General features: G+C 41.5%; 1 protein-coding gene across 1 annotated transcript in view; it reads left to right on the plus strand.

Moving 5' to 3' along the window:
- The window catches only part of INPP5F (inositol polyphosphate-5-phosphatase F), a 91,230-nt gene that overhangs the window by 61,426 nt on the left and 7,932 nt on the right, over nucleotides 1–21,872 (plus strand). Inside the window, exons 10-17 of the mRNA XM_019459613.2 lie at nucleotides 117–241; nucleotides 1,023–1,100; nucleotides 2,051–2,171; nucleotides 3,409–3,537; nucleotides 10,212–10,329; nucleotides 12,523–12,721; nucleotides 20,527–20,598; nucleotides 21,662–21,735. Coding sequence (XP_019315158.2) covers nucleotides 117–241; nucleotides 1,023–1,100; nucleotides 2,051–2,171; nucleotides 3,409–3,537; nucleotides 10,212–10,329; nucleotides 12,523–12,721; nucleotides 20,527–20,598; nucleotides 21,662–21,735 — 916 coding nt within the window. The remainder of the gene's footprint in view (nucleotides 1–116; nucleotides 242–1,022; nucleotides 1,101–2,050; nucleotides 2,172–3,408; nucleotides 3,538–10,211; nucleotides 10,330–12,522; nucleotides 12,722–20,526; nucleotides 20,599–21,661; nucleotides 21,736–21,872) is intronic.

Here is a 21,872-nt window from a genome sequence, read left to right on the forward strand (position 1 = left end):
AAATTTCTAAGTATGGCTATCAAATATTTCTAAAACAATTTCAAACAAACTGATTCAAAACCACATTGAGTTTAGCATCTGATTAAACTGAATTTGTGTTTCCTTAACTTTCACAGGTTATTATTAACTTGGTGGACCAGGCAGGCAGGGAGAAAATTATTGGCGATGCTTACCTGAAACAAGTGTTACTCTTCAACAGCTCACACCTCACTTATGTCTCATTTGACTTCCATGAGCACTGGTAAGAGGGCTTCCTGATGGGAGTTTTGATCAGTTCCGGTGTTTGTGGTACACGCTCCCACAGCAAGCTGAGCTCTCCTCTTCCTTACGGGGAAGAACACTTTTCTTCTTCTCATTGTTAACATAGTTTTAATTTTCATATGAGCTTTATTTTGGCTAAAAATTTAATTGTTCCTGAAATATTTTGTCTTTCCCAAAACAACATGGCGATGGAGAGTTCCATTTTTCCTTTTATCACTCGAAGAACTTCTGGAGCTTTTCCTTTCAGCTTGAGTCCAAGCCTAGCAGAAGTAATCGAGTCCCCTTACTTAAAAATCATTCTGCTGGCTCATCTTCATGCTCTATTAATAATACTTCTTTCTCTATGGATAAGCTTCACTAGAGTTTGCTCTGGAAAAACAACAGTCACTGGATCATTTTGATGGTAATTTTAACTTGTGTGTGTTCTGAAAGCTAGCTTCTTTTGTCCTAATCCTGGCTCTGATGTGGGTTCGTTTACCTAAGTTTTGAAAATTTGGTGGGGGAAAGAAACTTCTGATAGCTGTGATATGTTTCAATGTATTCTTAAATATATTTTCTTTCACAATGGAGATTAATTACAAACATGTATATAAATTGCCTATATAATTTATAGTAGAGTTAACCTCACGTACTTACAGCAATAGTTTTCTTTAATTTTTCCAAGCTTCTTTAAATACTGTGACTTAAGCTAAAAAATCTGTTATTAGGTTTAACCTATTATTAAACCTTTTTTTTTTTTTTTCTTTTGGCATGTGTTTTAGCCGAGGAATGAAGTTTGAGAATGTTCAAACACTAACGGATGCCATTTATGACATTATTCTTGACATGAAGTGGTGTTGGTAGGTATCTCCTAAGAAGTCAATTTGACAAACTGTTGGTCTGTGAAATCAGATGTATTTGTCTGGTAGCGCTAAGCACTAAAATAGTAGCAGCAAGCTGAAAAAGCGTGTTCGTTTTTCTTATTTTGCTTCCTGATTCCCAGTCTCCTTTTCGAGAGTGTCAGTCACTAGGCAGCATTAGCTTTGAAAAGAGAAGAGGTGTCAGATGGTCAGGCAAGATGAAGCGAAATGCTCTAGGACCGTTGTTTAATTCCATCTAATGCTCCATGGTCTATATTTCCTCTTCCTCTTCTTCTCACCATCCCTTCATCTAAGGGAAGGAAGCCTTAGAGGTACTCGGTCTCAGCTTGCAGGTAGTTCAAAATTAGAAGGAAGATGATTCTCAGACTGCAGGAGGGAGGTGTAGGAAGAAGAAATTGGCTTAAATGCTAGGGAAGAACCTTCAATTGGACTCGAAAGGCCAGAGGTGGACAGAGAAACTAGACGCACAAGGCATGCTGCATGCCTTCTCACTGAGTGGTAAAGTGACTTTGTTCAAGCTCCATGCGTTCAGATGCATTTCTACTTGGAGTCAAAAAGGAGGGACAGGATGGTGTTTTAAAGTGGCTTCTGGCATTAATATATATTTAAATATATATATATATATTTAAATAATCATAATTTGGGGTTGTGTCACCTCTGCCTCGTAGTTGTGAAACTTGAGCAAGTCACTGTACCTCAGTTTTGTTTTTGTTTTTTCCCCAAATGGGAATAACCACATCTGTTTTACCAAGTTACTATGTAAATTAACAGCGTCTTCAAAGTACTCAGTCATGCCCATCACATAATGATATGTCAAACAATGGATAACCAGTGCTATTGTTGTTATTCTACTCTAAGGAATTGTGGTTTTTGAAAAACTTGCTGAAGTATTTCATATTGTAACATAATCCCATACTATTTTTGAAAAGGGTGGATCAAGCTGGAGTAATATGTAAACAAGAAGGGATTTTTCGTGTCAATTGCATGGACTGCCTGGATCGCACGAACGTGGTCCAAGCCGCCATTGCGCGAGTGGTCATGGAACAGCAGGTAATTGGTGGTCCCTCGGATTTATAAGTATTCATTTCTAACTTTTCTTCCCCACATGGAAACAAGTAACTAAAATCTTTGTTCTGTAGACAATCTACAGCATACGAACAACCTTGTTACATTCAAACCCGACGAGTACAACCTTCACTAGAAATAAGTGGAATTAGGGGCATTTTCTTAAGTACTCAATTCAAAAATGCGAGACCCCCGCATTTCAGCGTCGATTGGGTGGCACTTTGTGGTCATACGCCTTTTTTCTCTCAGCTCCAAACCCTGCCTTGTGCACATGGGGCTGGGAGTCTGCCACACTTTCTGCTCAGCCCGAGCTCTGTGTTGGTCTCTGCCAGTAGGAGGTGCCAGAGGAAGACCAGGAGGCTGGAGGAAGGAGAAGGAACAGGCTTCTTCACCTGTGTTATGGTCCTGTTGGCAGCGCCCTCTCCAGCCATTGGCTCCTTTGGCACCACAGGACCAGCCTCTACCCTCCACGCCCCAGTTGGTTCCAGCTGCACTGTGCAGTCCTTACGCCTGTCACTCGGTGTCCTCCTTTAGATCTTTGAACGCCGCAGCACCTGAGTAGTGAGTTCTCAAGGTGGAAATTCTTAGCATGGTTTCAGGGCTTTTTTGATAGAGCCTAGTGACTGTTTGAGATTGTGAGTCCGTTCCTTCTAAGGTTACACTAAAGCTGCCAGGTTTTGAGTCCAAGCACTGGCTCTGTCTACCACACATGAGGTTTGACCCCGTGCGAAGAACTCAGCTTCTCGAAACTTCTGTCTCTTCATCCTTAAAATGGATGTAATAAGAGTATTGATTGCGTAGGGTTGTTATGAGGAGTAAAGGAAATAATTTATATAAAAAATCTCTTAGAACCCCAGCACAGAGCTCACCTTTATTGGGCACATACTGCTGTGTTACCGTTAGTGTTATTGTTGTCTCAGTAGGCTTTTTTGGTAGTTTGACTTCATAGGCAAATTAAAAACACGGACAAAATATAATAAGAGCCTACACATTAAAAATTACACCAAAGCAGTATAAATATTTCCTTCTATTCATTCATGTGTAACAGTTCGTAAAACTCTCTCCCAACTGTGCTTTTTTTGGGGGAAAGTCTGAAAACACCATTACTTTTATTTGAGGATCCTAAACTGTTTATGAACATGCTTCCTTTTTCTGCAGTGTGTATTTTATGCTGTGGTTTCCTGGCTTATATGTAGCTAATCCACCAATGTGTTAATTTCAGCTAAAAAAATTAGGTGTGATGCCCCCGGAACAGCCACTGCCAGTGAAATGCAATCGGATCTATCAGATAATGTGGGCCAACAACGGAGACTCCATTAGCAGACAATATGCTGGGACAGCTGCTCTGAAGGTAAGTAAGTGCAGCATGCTTTTGTGGATCATTCTGGGGGAGATAGGACGTGGTTGAAAACTGACTCTGCTTTTGAGAGGAAGATATGTGGGCTACAGATGGTAGTCTATGTAGCTGACTCCTTTCAGGAATGTTTGCCTAAGGTGGGAATCAAACATTCACATCCTGCTGAAGCCAGGTAATGTGACCACCCATTAGATTAAAGGGGGAGATGGGTATGACCCTAAGGAAAAGCACATCTTGTCTCAGGAGGGGACTGTTCTGCTTCCTTTTGGGACAGAGGCCCGGGGTTGCTAGATTTTCCAGTTTTTCACGGGAGTTTGGAAATGAGGAATTTCATGTGAAATAGTTGGTTTTTTAAAACTTTATACAGATAAAATGTGTCCGTTGACAGGACTCAGTCCCTAGTATGATGATTGGCCTCCACTGAATTTGAATCCCCAATCCTGCGTCTTACTAGCTCTGCAACCTTGGACAAGTCACTTAACCTCTCTGTGTCTGTCTCTTCATTGTAAAACAGGATAATACTAGGCACACTTCAAAAGATTGTCATGAGAGGGTCGCCTGGGTGGCTGAGTCGGTTGAGCCCCAACTTCAGCTTAGGTCATGATCTTGTTCCGGTCATGATCTCGCAGCCTATGGGTTTCAGCCCTGTGTCGGGCTCTGTGCTGACAGCTCAGAGCCCAGAGCCTGCTTCACATCTTATGTCTTCTTCTCTCTCTGCTCCTCCCCTTCTTGTGTGCACTCTCTCTCTCTCTCTCTCTTAAAATAAGCATAAAAAGGGGCACCTGGGTGGCTCAGTCGGTTAAGCATCCGACTTAGGCCCAGGTCATGATCTCACAGTTGGTGGGTTCGAGTCCCGCATCGGGCTCTGTGCTGATGGCCCAGAGCCTGCAGCCTGCTTCGGATTCTGTGTCTCCTTCTCTCTCTCTGCCCCTCCCCTGCTCATGCTCTGTCTCTCTCTCCTTCAAAAATAAACATTAAAAAAATTAAAAAAAAAAAAAAAGCATAAATTAAAAAAAAAAAGATTGTCATGGGATTATGCGCATTAGTGCATGTGGGGGCCATTCCTGGCACATAGTAAATGCTGAAGAAATACTTTATTATCTTTTCGTGGTTGTTATGAATAAGTCTTTGGAGGATCCTACAGAGCCATTCTTCACAGAATTTAATTTACATGTAAATTATAGTTACTGGTCACTAAATGCTCCCTCTGTGGGCAATAGGAAGTGGTTGAATTAGTTTAGTTTTATGTTAATTTTCCTTTAAGGTAATAGTTCATCTCAGGATATTTCTTATAAAAAAACTGTCAAGGTCTCAACAGGCATCAGTCCATCTTTGGTTGAGTGATAAATCTCAAAAAGCTTTTTATTAATTAAAGAAATTGAACTTTAGAAGTCCTTGTACAAGTTCTTGTTTAAAGAGAAATACTTTGGGGCGCCTGGGTGGCTTGGTCGGTTAAGCGTCCAACTTTGGGACTTCGGCTCAGGTCATGATCTCACGGCCCAGGCCCATGAGTTCGAGCCCCGCGTCGGGCTCTGTGCTGACCGCTCAGAGCCTGCAGCCTATTTCAGATCCTGTGTCTCCCTCTGTCTCTGCCCCTCCCCTGTTCATGCTCTGTCTCTCTCTGTCTCAAAAATAAATAAACGTTGAAAAAAAAATTTTTAAAAAATAAAATAAAGAGAAATACTTTGATGCACCCCACATCAGAACACCTAAATATATAGAGCAACGACTAATAGAATGAAAAGGAGAAATAACTTGCCTAAGTCATAGTACGGTAATAGTTGGCGACTTTAAATACCCCGTTCTCAACAATGGGTCATCTGGGCAGAAAATCAATAAGGAAACAGTGAAATGGACCCAACAGACATATATAGAACATTTCATCCAACAACAGCAGGATACACATTCTTCAGAAGCACACGTGGAACATTTTCCAGGACAGATCATATGTGAGGCTGCAAAACAAGTCTCAACAAGTTCAGAAAGGTAGAAATTATATCAGTGTCTTTTCTGACCACAGTGATATAAAACTAGGAAGCAATAATGGGAAAATTGGAAGATTCATAAATATGTAGAAATGAAACACACTCCTGAATAATGAGTGAGTCAAAGAAGAAATCAAAAGGGAAATATCTTAAATCAAGTGAAATTGGAAACACAACATATCAAACTTATGGGGTGCAGCAAAAGCAGTTCTAAAAGGAAAGTTTATAGCTATAAATGCCTACATTAAGAAAAAAGAAAGATCTTAAACAATCTCACTTTATACCTCAAAGAACTAGAAAAAGAAGAAGAAAGTAAGCCCAAAGTTAGCAGAAGGAAGGAAATAATAAAGATTAGAACAGAAATATTTGAAATAGAGATGAGAAAACCAATAGAAAAGATCAGCAAAACTAAGAGCTGGTTTTCTGGAGATAAACAAAATTGACCTTTGGCTAGACTAATCAAGAAAAAAGACTCAATTTTAAATGAAGAGACGTTTCAACTGATACCACAGAAATACATACAATCACAGGTGACTACTCTGAACAGTTATATGCCAACAAATTGGACAATTTATAAGAAATGGATAAATTTCTACAAACATACAACCTACCAAGACTGAATTATGAAGAAATAGAAAATCTGAGCAGACCAATGAGTAAGAAATTGAATCAGTAAGCCAAAGCTTACTAAAAAAGAAAAGCCCCAGACCAAATGATTTCACTGATGAATTCTACCAAACATTTTAAAGAAGAATTAATGCTATTCCTCCTCAAGTTCCTCCAAAAAATAGAAGGGAGGGAACACTCTGAAATTCATTTTATGAGGTCATGATACCAAAGCCAAGACAGTCCAAGAAAAGCAAATTACAGGCAAATATCCCTGATGAATATGGCTGCAAAAATTCTCAACAAAATACTGAATTCAACAGCACATTGAAAAGATTGTACGTCATGATCAAGTGGGATTTATCCCTAGGCTACAAGGATGGTTCAACATATGCAAATCAATAAATGTGATATGTCACATTAATAGACTGAAAGATAAAAATCGTATAATCGTTTCAGTAGATGCAGAAAAAGCATGTGATAAAATTCAACATCCTTTTGTGATAAAAACTGAACAAATTGGGTATAGAAGGAATGTAACAACATAATAGAGGCTACATATGACATATCCACAGCTAACAGCATATTCAGTGGTGAAAGGTTAAACACTTTCCTCTAAGATCAGGAGCAAGACAAGAGTGCCCACTCACCATTGCTATTCATGATAGTACTGGAAGTTCTACCCAGAGCAATCAGGCAAGAGAAAGAAATAGCCTTCAGATCAGAAAGGAAGAAGTAAAATTGTCTGCAGATGACATGATGTTATCCATAAAAAATCGTAAAGACTCCACCAGAAAACTGTTAGAACTAATAAATGAATTCAATAAAGTTACATGATACAAAGTCAACACATGAAAATCTGTTGCATTTCTATATACTAACAATATCTGAAAAAGAAATAAAACAATTCTATTGGCAGTAGCATCAAAAACAGTAAAATACTTAGGAATAAATATAACCAAGAAGGTAAGAGACCTATACAGTGAAAATTGTTAAGACATCAAGGAAAGAGACCCAAAATGAAAAATATCCTGTGTTCATACATCAGAAAAATTAATATTGTTAAAATTTTCATACTACCCAAAGCTGTCTATAGATTCAATGCAATCCCTATGAAAATTATAAGGGCGGGGCGCCTGGGTGGCTTAGTTGGCTAAGCATCTGACTCTTGGTTTCAACTCAGGTCATGATCTTGTGGTTCATGAGTTCGAGCCCTGTGTCAGGCTCTGTGCTGACAGTGTGGAGCCTGCTTGGGATTCTCTTTCATTCTCTTTCATTCTCTTTCTCTCTCTGTCTCTCTCTGCCCCTCCCTCTTTCTCTCAAAATAAATAAATAAACTTAGAGAAGAAAATTCTAATGACATTTTTCACAGAACTAGAAAAAATCCTAAAATTCATATGGAACTACAAGACCCCTTAACAGCCAAAGCAGTTCTGAAAAAGAACAAAGCTGGAGCAAAACAAAGCTGGAACAAAGCTGGAGCAAAAAGAATTTCCAATAGGGAAAGGATAGCCTCTTCAATAAATAGTGATGGGAAGATCAGATATTCACCATGTAAAAGAATTAAGTTGGACCCCTGTGTTACACCACTCACAAAAATTAAACTGAAATGTATTAAAGACTTAAATGCAAGACCTGAGCTTTTACAGTTTGCTCCTACAAGAAAACATAGAGGAAACCTCTGAGACATGGCCTCAACAGTGATTATTTGGGTGTGACACCAAAAGCATAGTGAGAAGAGTAAAAATAAACAAGTGGGACTACATCAAATGACAGAGCTGCAGCACAGCAAAAGAAACAACAGAACAAAAAGACAACCTACAGAATGGGAGAAAATATTTACAAACCATATACTTGATAAGGGGCTAATATCCAAAATATATAAGGAACTCCTATAGCTCAGTAGCAAAAAAACAATCTGAGTGAAAAAATGGGCAAAACACCTGAACATTTTTCCAAATAAGACCTACAAATGGCCCAGAGGTATATGAAACCTCCCAGAGGTATATGAAACCTCCCAGAGGTATATGAAAAGGTGCTCAACCTCTGATAATCAGTAATTAGCAGAGAAATGCCAATCCAGACTCAATAAGCTAACCACCTCATACCTGTTAGGATGGCTGTCATCAAAGACCAGAGATAACAAGTATTGGCAAGGATGTGGAAAAATAGATGTCATCGGTGGGATGTGAATTGGCACAGGCATTATGGAAAACAGTAAGGACGGTCCCTAAAAAATGAAAATGGAATGGCCATATGATCTAGCAATCCCATTTATAGGTATATATGGAAATGAAATCAGTGTCTCAGAGATAGCTGCCCTTCCACGTTCACTGAAGCATTATTCACAGTAAATAGCCAAGACCTGGAAACAACTTCAGTGTCCGGTGGTGGATGAATGTGGAGTGAGTGACTGGATGTGTGTGTGTGTGTGTGTGTGTGTGTGTGTGTGTGTGTGTGGTGGGCTATTATTCAGCCATAAAAAAGAAGGAAATGCTGCCTTTGCAACAACATGGGTGAACCTTGAGGGCATTGTGTTACGAAGTAAGCCAGACAGAGAAAGACAATGATCTCACTATGATCTCACTTGTGTGTAGAATCTAAAAAAGTCAAACTTGAAAGCAAGAGTTGATTGGTGGTTACCAGGGGAAGGGGAAAATGGAGAGATGTTGGTCAAAGCATACAAACTTCCAGTTATAAGATGAACAAGTTCTGGGATCTCCTGTGCAGCATGGTGACCATAGTTAAAAACATATGTGTTGCATCCTTGAAATTTGCTAAGAGAGAAGATCTTAAATGTTCTCACCACACACACACACACACACACACACACACACACACACACACGAGCACGCACGGACTGTGTGAGGTGATATGTTAACTGACTTTAATGCAATCATTTCATAATATATATGTAGGTCACATCATCACATTATACACCTTAAAGTCACACAGTGCTGGGGCGCCTGGGTGGCTCAGTCGGTTAAGCGTCCGACTTCAGCTCAGGTCACGATCTCGCGGTCCGTGAGTTCGAGCCCCGCGTCAGGCTCTGGGCTGATGGCTCAGAGCCTGGAGCCTGCTTCCGATTCTGTGTCTCCCTCTCTCTCTGCCCCTCCCCCGTTCATGCTCTGTCTCTCTCTGTCTCAAAAATAAATAAACGTTAAAAAAAAAATTAAAAAAAAAAAAAGTCACACAGTGCTACTACCATTTATATCTTGTCAATTATATCTCAGTGAAGCAGGGAGGAAAAGGAGAAATACTTTTTTCCTTGATATTACACTTCTTTGGACTCAGCATTTATGTCTTTCTCTTCGTAATAGATTCTTATTGCTAAATATTTTCTATGAATAATTTCACTAATTAGCAGTTGCTAAATATTTCCTATGAATAACTTCACTAATTAGCAATATGTTCTTCCTAAGCCATCAGTGTTAGGACTGCTTTTGAAATCGCCTTGGATGGAAAGAGTAGGGTTGTGATGGGGAAAAACAAAAAAGAAGACAGTGCTTTCCTTTTGTTTAAGTTTAAATCACTGCCCTCCAGGGCCTTGCTCTGACACCTCTCTTGAAAACAAGAGAAAACAATTTAGCTCTTCATTAAATCATTCTACAGAAATTGGAATGGGCAGCAAGATACAGAAAAATACAGAAATCTCTTTCTCTCTGGACACAAACATCCACATCCACCAGTTAAACACCATTGGAATAAACTCTAGCGAATGGTCCACATTTTCCCACATCAGAAATTTGTAGTTTTTGAGTATCCTACCAGGTTGAGGCTTGAGATCTTTTTGTTATGTAGTAAGTTTTGACCTGTAAATTCTAGAAATTCTACAGGTTGCCAAGAATGGATTTAGTTTAAAGCACCTTCTAACTGAAGACTTAATGCCACACATAGCATTTCAATTATTTGATGTGCTTGTGTCACAGCCTAATATTAGTAGGTATTTTAATTTAACAGCACTATTTAGAAATTATAAAAGCCTATAGAATTTTGGTCTTGTATTGAAAGCCCACATTGACTTTGGGAAAATTCTTACATTTGAATCAATTGTCAGAATGACTTTTTCCTCAACAGGGTGACTTTACAAGGACAGGAGAAAGGAAGTTAGCTGGAGTTATGAAAGATGGTGTGAACTCGGCAAATCGGTATTACCTGAATCGATTTAAGGATGCTTATAGGCAAGCTGTTATAGGTAAGGAACATAAATGGCTTTCTTTCTTTAAAATTTGTTATTCCTCCCTGACTAGTGTTTTGCAGAAACCAACTTCATTAACACAGTGTATGTTTTATAATATACTTACTTGTGTTTTCTATATTGAGCATCTTACCCAAGAAATCAAATTCAAATTTTTTCAAGACTAGACTTTGACAGATTTTTTTAGGCTGAAGCACAAAAGCAACCACTCATTTCCATGTGTATTTGTCAGTTTGCTATTCATGTAACAGAAGGCAGAGTTGAGGTTCCTGGAGTATGGAATAAGGTACCCTAAATTTTCAGCAACTGAAAACTCCATGTTCTTTTTTTTTTTTTTATTTTTTTTATTTTTTTTTTTTAAATTTTTTTTTTAACGTTTATTTATTTTTGAGACAGAGAGAGACAGAGCATGAACGGGGGAGGGGCAGAGAGAGAGGGAGACACAGAACTGGAAGCAGGCTCCAGGCTCTGAGCCATCAGCCCAGAGCCTGACGCGGGGCTCGAACTCACGGTCCGTGAGATCGTGACCTGAGCTGAAGTCGGACGCTCAACCGACTGAGCCACCCAGGCGCCCCTGAAAACTCCATGTTCTATTTGTTTTTCCATTACTCAAGGCTGAGAGATGTGATGAGATGTCTTTCTTGCCCTGTATGACATTTGTCATATGTTCTTGCTGTGGACAACACACCATCCTTTCCTGTAAGCATGAATGAACATGATGTTAGGGTATCTTATTTAGAGATTATCCTAACCAGTTCTTACCACGATTTAGAAGAGGAAATGGAGGTAGATTGCCCAGTGGAATTCATACAGTGGCACGTTTTTAATTTAATTTTCATGAAAGTATTACCTCATAGGATTAAAGTAAATGTAGAAGGTTCTGGGTTAGAACCAAAGTAACAACTTGTCCTATGGTCTCTGAGAAATTTTTTTGCTTTTTAGTTTGTTTATTTTGAGAGAAAGAGTGCATGCTTTAGAACAGGGGAGGGGCAGAGAGAGAGAGAGAGAGAGAGAGAGAGAATCTCAAGCAGGCTCTGCATTGTCAACGCAGATCCAGACGTGGGGCTCGATCCCACAAACCGTTAGATCATGACCTGAGCCGAAATCAAGAGTCTGACACCCAACCAGTTGAGCCACCCAGGCATCCCTCTGAGAATATTTTTGAAATTCTATTGTTTAATCTGATTATTTGCCATACATGCAATGGTAAGGCCTATACACCGGTCAGGTAGGTATTTGAGAAGTCTGGTATAAAAAAGTTTGGTTTTGGCCATAGGTAGGGTGTGCGTTGACCGGAAAATTGGATTTGAGCAGTTTATTCAAGAAAAAATAAGACACTTTTCCTCCATTGGTTGATCTAGCAGCTCAGTTAAGTCATTGAGGACCCAGACTCTGTCCCTCTCTCAGTTTGACCATCCATTGCGTCCGCTTCACCCTAATCTTGAAACTGGATTTCTTTAAAGGTGAGAGAAGGCGTGAGGCCACAGCAGTCTGGGCTTACTGCTTCCCCTTGTAAGGCCAGTGGCCAGCAGCTCTCTCCCAGAAGCTGCTAGGCTCACTGTCCTGAACACCTGTAAAGAATGGATTACAGTGCTGTGTGAAGGCTTGAGCTATATGCCACACCACAAAGAAGTTAGCTGGTCTGTTCAGTTCCTTTGCCCATTTTAAAATTGGTTTGTTTTTTTGTTACTGATTTGTAGGAATTCTTTGTACGTTCTGGATGTAAGTCCCTTCAGGTGATTTGTAAACACTCTCTCCCATTCTGTAGATTCTTTTCGGTTTCATGGCATTGCCTTTTGAGACACACAAGTTTTTAATCATGATGATGTCCACTTTGTCTAGTTTGCTGTTGTAGCTTGTGATTTTTGTGCCCTATCTGAATGAAACAAAAAGGCCTAATGCGGGGGGGCGCCTGTGTGGCTCGGTCGGTTAAGCGTCCCACTCTTGATCTCAGCTCAGGTCTTGATCTCAGAGTTCTAAGTTCAAGCCCCCTGTTGGGCTCCGTGCTGGGTGTGACTCCTACTTTAAAAAAACAAAAACCAGAAAAAAACCCACCTAATCCAAGATCACAAAGATTCATGCCTATGTTTTCTTATGCGTTTTATTGTTTTAGGTCTTACACTGTCTTGTTTTTTTAAAATTATATTAGCAAATTAAGATGATGATAGATATTAACACTTTTTACTCTAGATTTGATGCAAGGCATTCCAGTGACAGAAGATCTTTATTCCATATTTACCAAGGAGAAAGAGCATGAAGCTTTGCATAAGGAGAATCAGAGAAGCCACCAGGAACTAATTAGCCAGCTGTTACAAAGTTATATGAAGTTACTGCTGCCTGATGATGAAAAGTTCCATGGGGGCTGGGCCCTCATTGACTGTGACCCCAGGTGAGTTGGAGTCACGTTCTGGTAACTAACGTGTTTCAATTTCTGATGTTGTTGTCATAATTAGCACTAGTGGCTGTCCATCAAGCTGTGGGCATGGATGCTTGGTGCATGGCAGTTTTCATATACCAGGGCTGGAAACTGAGGCAAGCTGACAGAGGCACTCACTTTGGGTGCAAAATTGAAGGGGCATTTAAAAAACTCGGCAATGAAGAGACATATTTTAATGCAATTTTTTAAAAAAATCCATATTTGAGTTTTTAAAAACCCAAATTGTAGAACAACAGTTCACAGCTGCCTGACCCCCCCCCCCCCCCACACACACACCCCAGAATCTAGGTTTATTGCTCTGTTGCCCACAACTGAGTGCAGCAAGAGGAGCAATGATGGCACTTACTTGGATTGTTTGGAAAGTATCCTGGCCTTTCACAAAATCAATCGGCCAACGAATGCTCAACATTTTTTAAACGAAAACCATCCAGTTTCAAGTTGTTCTTCAAAAGGAACAGCAGGATCTAAATTCATTCACAGATTGAGTGTTTGCTTTTACGCTAAAATCTAACATTATAATCTTCAATATTATGAATTAGAAACATTGCAGAAAATTCTAGACCAAGCTCTGAGGACAAATGGCTCTGTTTAGATTTTATTGCACTTTACCTTTCATGTGCTTTTAATAAAAGGCGTAAAACAAGCTTGAAAGAACAATTGAATGCAAGGTAATATTTATATGTATACTAAAATTAAAAACAATATTGACTGTAGGTTCATAGGGAATCCTTCCATGACTTTAATTTCCTGGATTATTTCACTTTGATAATCAATACTGTATGTGTGGATGCAGTTTTCAGACTCATAAAATAAGAGATGAGGTTTTTCTTACATACAAATTAACGGAAAACTTCTGGGTTCCCATGAGCCATTTGGTAAAAATTTTTGATCCATGTACCTTAGGTTTTTGTGTGTGTGTTTTAAATAACATTAGTTCAACTTAAGGCAGCATCCCAAAAGAGGGAGATTCAGGAATAATTATGGGCAGGACACCTGCCGTTTGCTTGAATTTTAACTTTGTACTTCAGATTTGTAAAGGTGTTGTGATTGTCAATATCATATTCCTTAGATCAAGTATTTTTATTTCTGCTTTGGAGATTATTGAAATAGGGAAAGACCAAAATGTTTTTTTTTTTTTAATGTTTATTTATTTTTGAGGGACAGAGTGTGAGCAGGGGAGGGGTAGAGAGAGAGAGGGGGAGACACAGAATCCAAAGCAGGCTCCAGGCTCCGAGCTGTCCGCACAGAGTCCAATGTGGGGCTTGAAACCACGAACCGTGAGATCATGAGATCATGACCTGAGCTAAAGTCGGATGCTTAACCGACAGAGTCACCCAGGTGCCCTAAAATGTTCTTTTCTAAAACTGACTACCATTTTGCAAGGTCACATTACACCTGATTTGATTTCCAATCCTGTAATTCTCACATAAAGTTGGTATCCTGGATGAGGAGTTTAAAAATATGTAAAGTGTGTTTGTGCTGTATTTAAAGCTTGCTGCACAATTTGGGTAAGCACGCTTGTTAAGAGTCAGAAGGAGCCTCCTGCATTTAAGAAATATGTGTATGAAAACACTCAAGGCTTTTTTCTGGCAACTGGGCTCACTGACACAGCATAAATTACTGGTACCGTATGTACCAGAACAGAGCCGAAACAAGACTGCTCTCCTCTCCTGGGATCAGATCAGGTCTTTAAGAAAATTGCTGGGTGGTTAGATTCCCAAACCCGTAATAACTTTCCAGATGCCAATGCCTATCCCAGTTTTGTCCTTTCTTCATTCACATGATGAAATACTTCTCTTTTTTTCTGATTTTTTTTTTGACCCCCTCCACCCCTTTCTGGTGCCCGATGATTGAACTCCTCGTTTTTCTTTAATCCTGCACTATACCGTTTGGCTTTCTGGTAACTGGGAAACGGTGATTGTGTTCTGCTCATCTTTGGTTGAAGCTCCTGAGGAAGAATAATTTACTCGGATAACCCATACTAGGCAGCAAGTGTCCCTGAATCCTTCCCTACCCATTCCTTTGTGTTAAGGATATCTCTTCCCTCAAATTCCTTGGCTGTGGGCCTCTGGCTAAGTCTCCTAATTTCCAACCTGTTCCTGGATTCCCTGCCTCTCTTCTTCACATGTCACCCCTGCGAGGTGTTTTGGCTTCTAATTCTTTCTTAGACGGTCTGTGGCTAAGTTTCAGTGTGATGAGAGGATCCCTTTGCCTATGTCACATGCCAAAGCACATTCACCCCCGCCGTCCTCATCCTTGTCTTCTTCCTCGTGGTCATTGGTGGACAAAAGAGGCCCATCAGAGCCAGAGTCATGGACGTAGTGAAACCTCGTGACCTCTGTGCTGCAGGACACAGAAAGATTCTGAAGATTGTCCCGTCAGCTTACATCTCATTGGCCGAGGTGTCGTCTTCTGTGTCTTGTTGGTTCTCACACGTAGCCAGTTCCTGACGGGAGAATGGTTCTGTGTGTTGCCTCTTCAGCACAGACACTGGACTTGGTCCGAGAAGAGACGGGCAGGGAGCCCCACTGCTACGCCGGACACCAGGAGTGTCTGAGGAAGTGACGTATGGACTCTCAAGAGGAGGACAGGGTTGGGGGAGCAGAGGGGACACAGACTTGTGGGAATCTGCACGTGGTCTACTGGGTGACAGGGACAGACTGCTCAGGTTTGAGACTCTGGTCTGGTCTGGGAAGGATCTCCTTTCCCTGAGGCTGACCAAACTGAAAGCGGTTGCATCTGATAACGGTTGAGGTGTTAGCTGCTTGCTAGGTTTTTTTCTTGCCCTTTGCGTTTCCCACTATTACTGTTTTACTAGAAACTGCCACCCTTGAAGCTGTGGGACAAGATGACATGGATAGAATAGGTAGTGAAGCTGATGCAGTGACTTCGAAGGTCCTATTTTGGCTCGGTGGCTTGGGTAGAAGGCCGGGACCCGCCCGTCAGGAGTCTTGGTATCTTTGAGGTGATGGGAGACACTTTGCCCCCCTGCGGCTGGCCCCAGTGTCGGCCCCTATGGGGGGCATGGTTTGGAGCCTTACATTTGGGTTTTGGAGGAGCTGGAGCAGAAGCCATCGTTGTTTCAGATCAGTCTTCTCTTTTCTTCCAGCGGTGATGCTTTTTCAGATACAGAATTATGACCATCTTCGGGTTCACTACATTCTCCTCTCAGGTGGATTATTCTCTGATGGGTCTCATGTGCCCATTTGAATTTCCAAAGTTAACTGTGTGTCTGCATCTCGATTACACACAGTTCTTTAGGATTCTCCTGCTTGTCAGCTCCTCTCTACTTTTTATTGTGGTTGTCATTCTTTCTAATACTGCTAAAACTTCTTTAACTTCACTACTGGTATTTTTCCTCATTTGCAAAGATTAAAGATTTTTTTAGATGGCGGACCATTTTCCCTTGAAGGGGGATGTTTGGAAACTTGCTCTTTGGCTGACTTGCTACGGAACCTTTGTACAGTCTATCGACTAAGCCAGAGAGGTAAACCCAGAGCAGGCGGACCCTGATGGAGGACAGGGAGAGATAGCTCCAGGAATGGCTGTGTGGGCTCAGATCCCCAGCCAGCCAGCCAGCCATGGGGCTTGGGGTCTTCAGCAGTTGATGCCTGCCTGCCTCCGCCATTCGCTCCATGTGTATATATTTTTAAAAACACCTTCTTTGAGATAGAGTTCATATACCATGTAATCCATCCATTTAAAGCATACAATTAAATGGCTTTTAGTATATTCATAGAATTGTGCAATTATCCCCATGGTGAATTTTAGACCATTTTCATTACAACAGAAGAAAGCCCTGCACCCACTAGCAATTACTCCCCATTCTCCTGTCCCTCTGCCCAGACAACCACTGGTCTACTTTTTGTCTCTATAGATGTCTCTGTTCTGGACATTGCATATAAATGGAATCATATAATAAGTGACTTTTATGACCACTTTTGTGACTGGTTTCATTCACTTAGCATCATGTTTTCATGGTTCGTGCATGCTGTGGACCATATCAGAACTTCATTCCTTTTTGTAGCTGAGTAGCATTCCGTTATATGGATATAGCATGTTTTGCTTACTTTCTTCCATGGATGGACATTTAGGTGGTTTCCACTTTCTGGCGGTTGTAAATAGTAACACTGAGAACAGTCCTGTACAAGTTTGGGTTTGAACATCAGTTTTTATTTTGGGTGCATATCTAGGAGTGAAAAGTGCTGGGTCATGTGTAAATCTGTGTTTCACTGTTGAGAAACCATCAAGCTATTTTCCAGAGTGAGTGTATCATTTGACATTCTCAACAGTGTATGAGGGTTCCAATTTTTCCACCTCGCCAACATTTGTCCCCCCCCCCTCTTTATTTTAATTACAGTCCTCCTAAGAGGTGTGAAGTAGTATCTGACTGTGGTTTTGATTTGCATTTCCCTACTGACAAAGGATGTTAAGGATTTTTCCTTGTGCTTGTTGGCCATTTGTGTATCTTCCTTGGAAAAATGTCTGTTGAAATCTTTTGCCCATTTAAAAACAGTTCTGTGTCTTTTTGTTGTTGAGCTACTGTGTTTTGGTAAATAAACTTTTACAGGGCCGGGGATGGAGTGAGGCAAGTGAGACAAGGTTGTACAAGTGCAGGGTCAGATCCTGTCGTTATTTCAAATGTTGGTTGGTGTTTTGTTCATGATATTTTGGCGTTAGGATTTTTTTTTTTAAATACTGCACTAAAGAATTAATGGCTGGGTGTTTTTGATGTCGGTTAAATTTTGCGCCAGAGGCTCGCCGCAATGCGGTCCCGGTCACTTAACTCTGGCAGGAAAACAGTTTGGGCCGCAGTTGACAAATGCGCAGCCCTGCCACCGCAGGAACGACCCCGCTCCCCGCGCTGTTCCACCCCTCCCGCGGCGGCCGCGCACTGTCGCTGCACTGTTCCCGCACTGCCTGCGGGCCTCCCGGGTACTCCCGTCGCGGCCTCTTGCCTTCCAGCGTCGAGCTCGGCTTGCACCCCCACGGCCAGCCAGCGGCGCGGATGCCGGTGGTCTGGGTCCCTGCTCCCTGCACTGCGCCCCGTTGCCGCGAAAACGCTGGGCCCTGAACGACAGGTGCCTGGGGGCGCGCTGCTGGCCGCTGGGGGAGTCGGCAGAGTGGAAGGACAGCGGGCGTACCGCCCAGGTGCCCTTCGGCACCTCCACCAGCCCACTCTTTATTTTGCCCAACTCTATCGAGCCCGCTTTTTCTGCCCCGAGTAGATGCCCACTTCTCCACTCGTTTCAGGGCAGCGGGGAGGCGCGGGGAGGCGTGGGGCGGCCACGCTGCTGGGCGTGTGAGTGCAGCGGGCAGATGCTCACACTGCCGCGGCCGCATGCGTCCCTTTGAACCGCAGCGAGTGCGAACGCCGGGCGGACCGCGGGCACCTCGGCGCCCCGCCCCCGCGGGCTGGGGCCGCGCGCTGCGCGGGGGCGGGATAGTGGGGGCGGATGCGCATGCGCACTGGGCGCATGCCGCGGCAGCGGGGGCGGCCGGAAGCGAGACGTGTCTCCTGGGCGTGGCTTGGCGCTGCAGTTGCCGCAGTTGCCGCAGTCTCCGCAGTCGCTGCAGGCGCGAGCTTGGGTGCAGGCGGCTCCGATTGAGCTTCGACTTCTCGACGGACGGACTGACGGACGGACGGACGCGATGCCGCGCTCCCACAGGCCTCCACCAACCGCCCAGCGGCCCGCCAACGCCACCGGCAATGCCACCGGCAACGCTGCCGAGCCCAAGCCCGAAGGCGGCAGCCTGGCCACGACTTTCAAGATTTTTCTCCTTTTTGCAGGACTTATGGTTAAAGTTCCTGTGGGGCTGTATTTTTCCTGCAAGTTGCTCCTTTTCCAAAGTCTCCTGTTAATGTCTCCTGACGACAGTGGCTTTTATGCGACCATTGTCGCAGTGGTGGGGTTGCATGTGGTGCTCGCAGTTTTTGTCTTCATCGTGTGGAAGGAGGGCATGCCTGACTGGCAGGAAAACAAAAACGAGTAGAGCAGCTTCGGAAGCTGCAAACGCGGGGGGTGGGGAGGTACCTAAGCGGGGTGGGGGGGCTTCCTTCGTTTACTGTCCGTGTTGAAAAACGTGTCTTTTTTTGTGCGCTTCAGGGGCAGGGTGGGCGGGGAGGGAAATTAAGTATTTACTGCAGCTAAGACTCCAGTAAAATTGCGGGTGGGGGGGGGGGGGAGGGCTGACCTTTTTCTTGACCGCCTGTTACGTGCCCAGTGCTTTTCGTTAAAGACATAATGTTTTTGACTGAGGATCCCGTTGGACTGATGTAAATATATTAATGCCTCAGTGGAAAAAGCTCGGAGGAAGTAACACTGACTTGTAGAAGTAGAATTTCTTCTTAAGATAAGTGTCGTGACATAATTTTTATGGCTTGGCTCAAGCATCAGTTTTCAGAGTGCATGTAAGTATCGCTGCGCAAAGCCCCACTGCGCGGTAGTGGGATCCGGGGTTCGCGGTGCAGCTGCCGGTAGCCTGAGTGCGTGGTCTTGTGTTCCCGGTGGATTGATTAGTTAGTGCGCGTGATTCTTGGACCAATCTGCGTAACGTCGGTTCCTAGCATCTTACTCGTTGTATTTTTCGGTGTCTTATTGGAGGTGAAAATTGAGGCGAATTAGTTATTTCAGATTAAGACCGTTTGAGTTATGCTGCGGCGAGGGGCCGCGGATGTAAATTACTGCAGTTTTAAGATTTTGGTTAGTTTGTCTCTGCAGTACGCGTTAAACAATGACCTCATTCTGACGCAGTTTAAGGACGTGACTTCCATCTACAAATGATTTTTTTCCCCTACTGTTTTCCATTTGTTTTTCAGTAGTAGCATTTTGGCAAATCTGGGCGAATAGGTATGAAATTCTAAAGGAGCAATATCCACTCGTACAGTGGAATATTGAGACCAATATAAGAATGTAGATTAACTTCCACCTTTTGATTGGAAATTAATATTGTTAATATTAGATGAATATTAAGACTTTTATTTGAGTTCAGGTTTTGCCTGCTTTATCTGCTGATTATTTGTAGATTTTTATACTTGGACTATTTTTTAATTCATAATCTTACAAAAATGTAGATTTTGCTGTGGGGCTTAATGGTCTCACCAACACTCATGTTTCTGACCCTTATTTTGATATTTGATTTGAGAGGGGAGGTAAAAATATGGTAAAACAAGTCCAAAAAATGGACTTGGAATAAGGAAATGTTTACTTGTTCCTTAAAAGCCAAGTAAATTAATCTGGAGTAAGAAATACACAAAGTTGCTTGGGCTTGGTCCCATTTTTGCATCTAAATGTTTTATTTATGTAAATTGTTTTCAAAAGATGCATTCTGCACATATGTAAAAATATCCTTAATGTGTACTGTCGTTTTGATGGTTAGGTCTTGTGAGATTCATGTAGACCTTTTCTTCTTTTCTGAGACCCTGGTTTTCCTTTCTTCCCAAACCCCTCTCCCCACATATTATCTTATTTTGCTGAGTCCTCCCACCTCTTTGGCCACCTCTCTCTGAGAAGGGACCGCTCTCCTCAGCTAGTCCTCCCTGACACCGACCCCCCATTCTCAAACTGAGTTCCTTTTTTCCCCCTCCAGATGGATAGATTGCATACATTTAACTTCAAAAGTGGGACTCCTTGATTAGGTGATTTTCTGCCCCCCCCAACCAATCTTTATCACAAGTGGCTCTGCTATACAAATAATCTTGGCACAAATGCAGGCGAAAATGAAAATATTTAATTATTTGTGTCGTGTCTGTTTAGCCTCATTGATGCTACTCACAGAGATGTGGATGTGCTGTTACTGCTTTCTAACTCTGCCTACTACGTGGCCTAGTAAGTTGCTTTTTGATTTAAAGCTTTTTAATTGTTATTTTAATTTAAGTCAACTTCCTTATTAGAATTCATGACAAAAAAATTAAGAGTCTGGTTTTGTTACATAGTTTAAGGAACTTCACTGAACTTCTTTACCTCATATAACTGTTCTTATCAACTTGAAAATGGGATTTTAGAGTTGTAATCAGTATTTATGTTTTTTCAGTATTTAAGTATTATATATTTTCCATGTTTTGATGTACTCCATACTTTTAATGTAAATGACTCTACATTATTTTTTATTACTCTACAGTAAACAGTTCCCCATTTTTTAGCACTGAAATACTTCCTTTTTTTTTTTTTTTTTTTTTGCTGTTAGGAATGATACAGTTGTCATTGTGCAGGTAATTGTATATGTGTGTGCACACACATGCACACACCTGCTTCTCTTTGGTTAAAAGGGTATGATGAATTACAATACTGTGGTTTATCAGATCTCCAATAAGGCTACCAATTAACAATGCCACTAGCAAAATTACAAGCACTTCCTCATTAGCCTTACCAGAATCAGGTTTTGTTTTGTTTTGTTTTGTTTTTCCTGTAAAGTAAATACTCTCTTTTTGGACTTGTGTGACTCTGAATGGTCTTTTTTTTTTTTTTTTTTTTTTTTTAAGTCATTGGCCCAGGTGCCCATTGAGGTTGATGGATGGATTTTTTATTCTTGATTTCGGATATCAGATGTATCTGTTATTATTCACAGATACATGCCTTTAGTGTAGTACGTATGTGTTTACCTGCCTTTTAGGTTAAGTTTTAGGTTGGTTGGGTTTAAAAATTTTTATAAAACAAATTACATTTTGTAATTCATTTTAATGTAAGATATAAACTGATTGTTACTTAGCTTTTGAACTGTATATATATGTTAATGCCATTTCATCTAGTTTTTTAAATGTTTAACCTTTTATCCCATAGTGTATTATGCCCTGGAATATTTTAACTATATAGAAGTTGCTACTGTTTCAGCTGACAAACCAAATATGCTTTTGATTTTAATCCTGTTTTTACTCCCTTTCCTTTTATCCAGTTATGATGATGAAGTTGATAAGGTAAACCAGTATCAACGACTAAGTCTAGAAGACCTGGAAAAAATAGAAATAGGTAAATTTTAACATGCTAATCAACTCCTCGAAAGCAAATACGGTTTCTTGCATCCAAGAATGGGTCACTTTGAGCAAGCACTATAGCATCCTAGACCCAGAAGGGGATATTGATACTATACTGCAGGTAGTCTAATT

The sequence above is a fragment of the Panthera pardus genome, unplaced genomic scaffold, assembly GCF_024362965.1.
Source record: "Panthera pardus isolate Hobbes unplaced genomic scaffold, ASM2436296v1 HiC_scaffold_22, whole genome shotgun sequence".
Taxonomy (NCBI): Eukaryota; Metazoa; Chordata; class Mammalia; order Carnivora; family Felidae; genus Panthera; species Panthera pardus.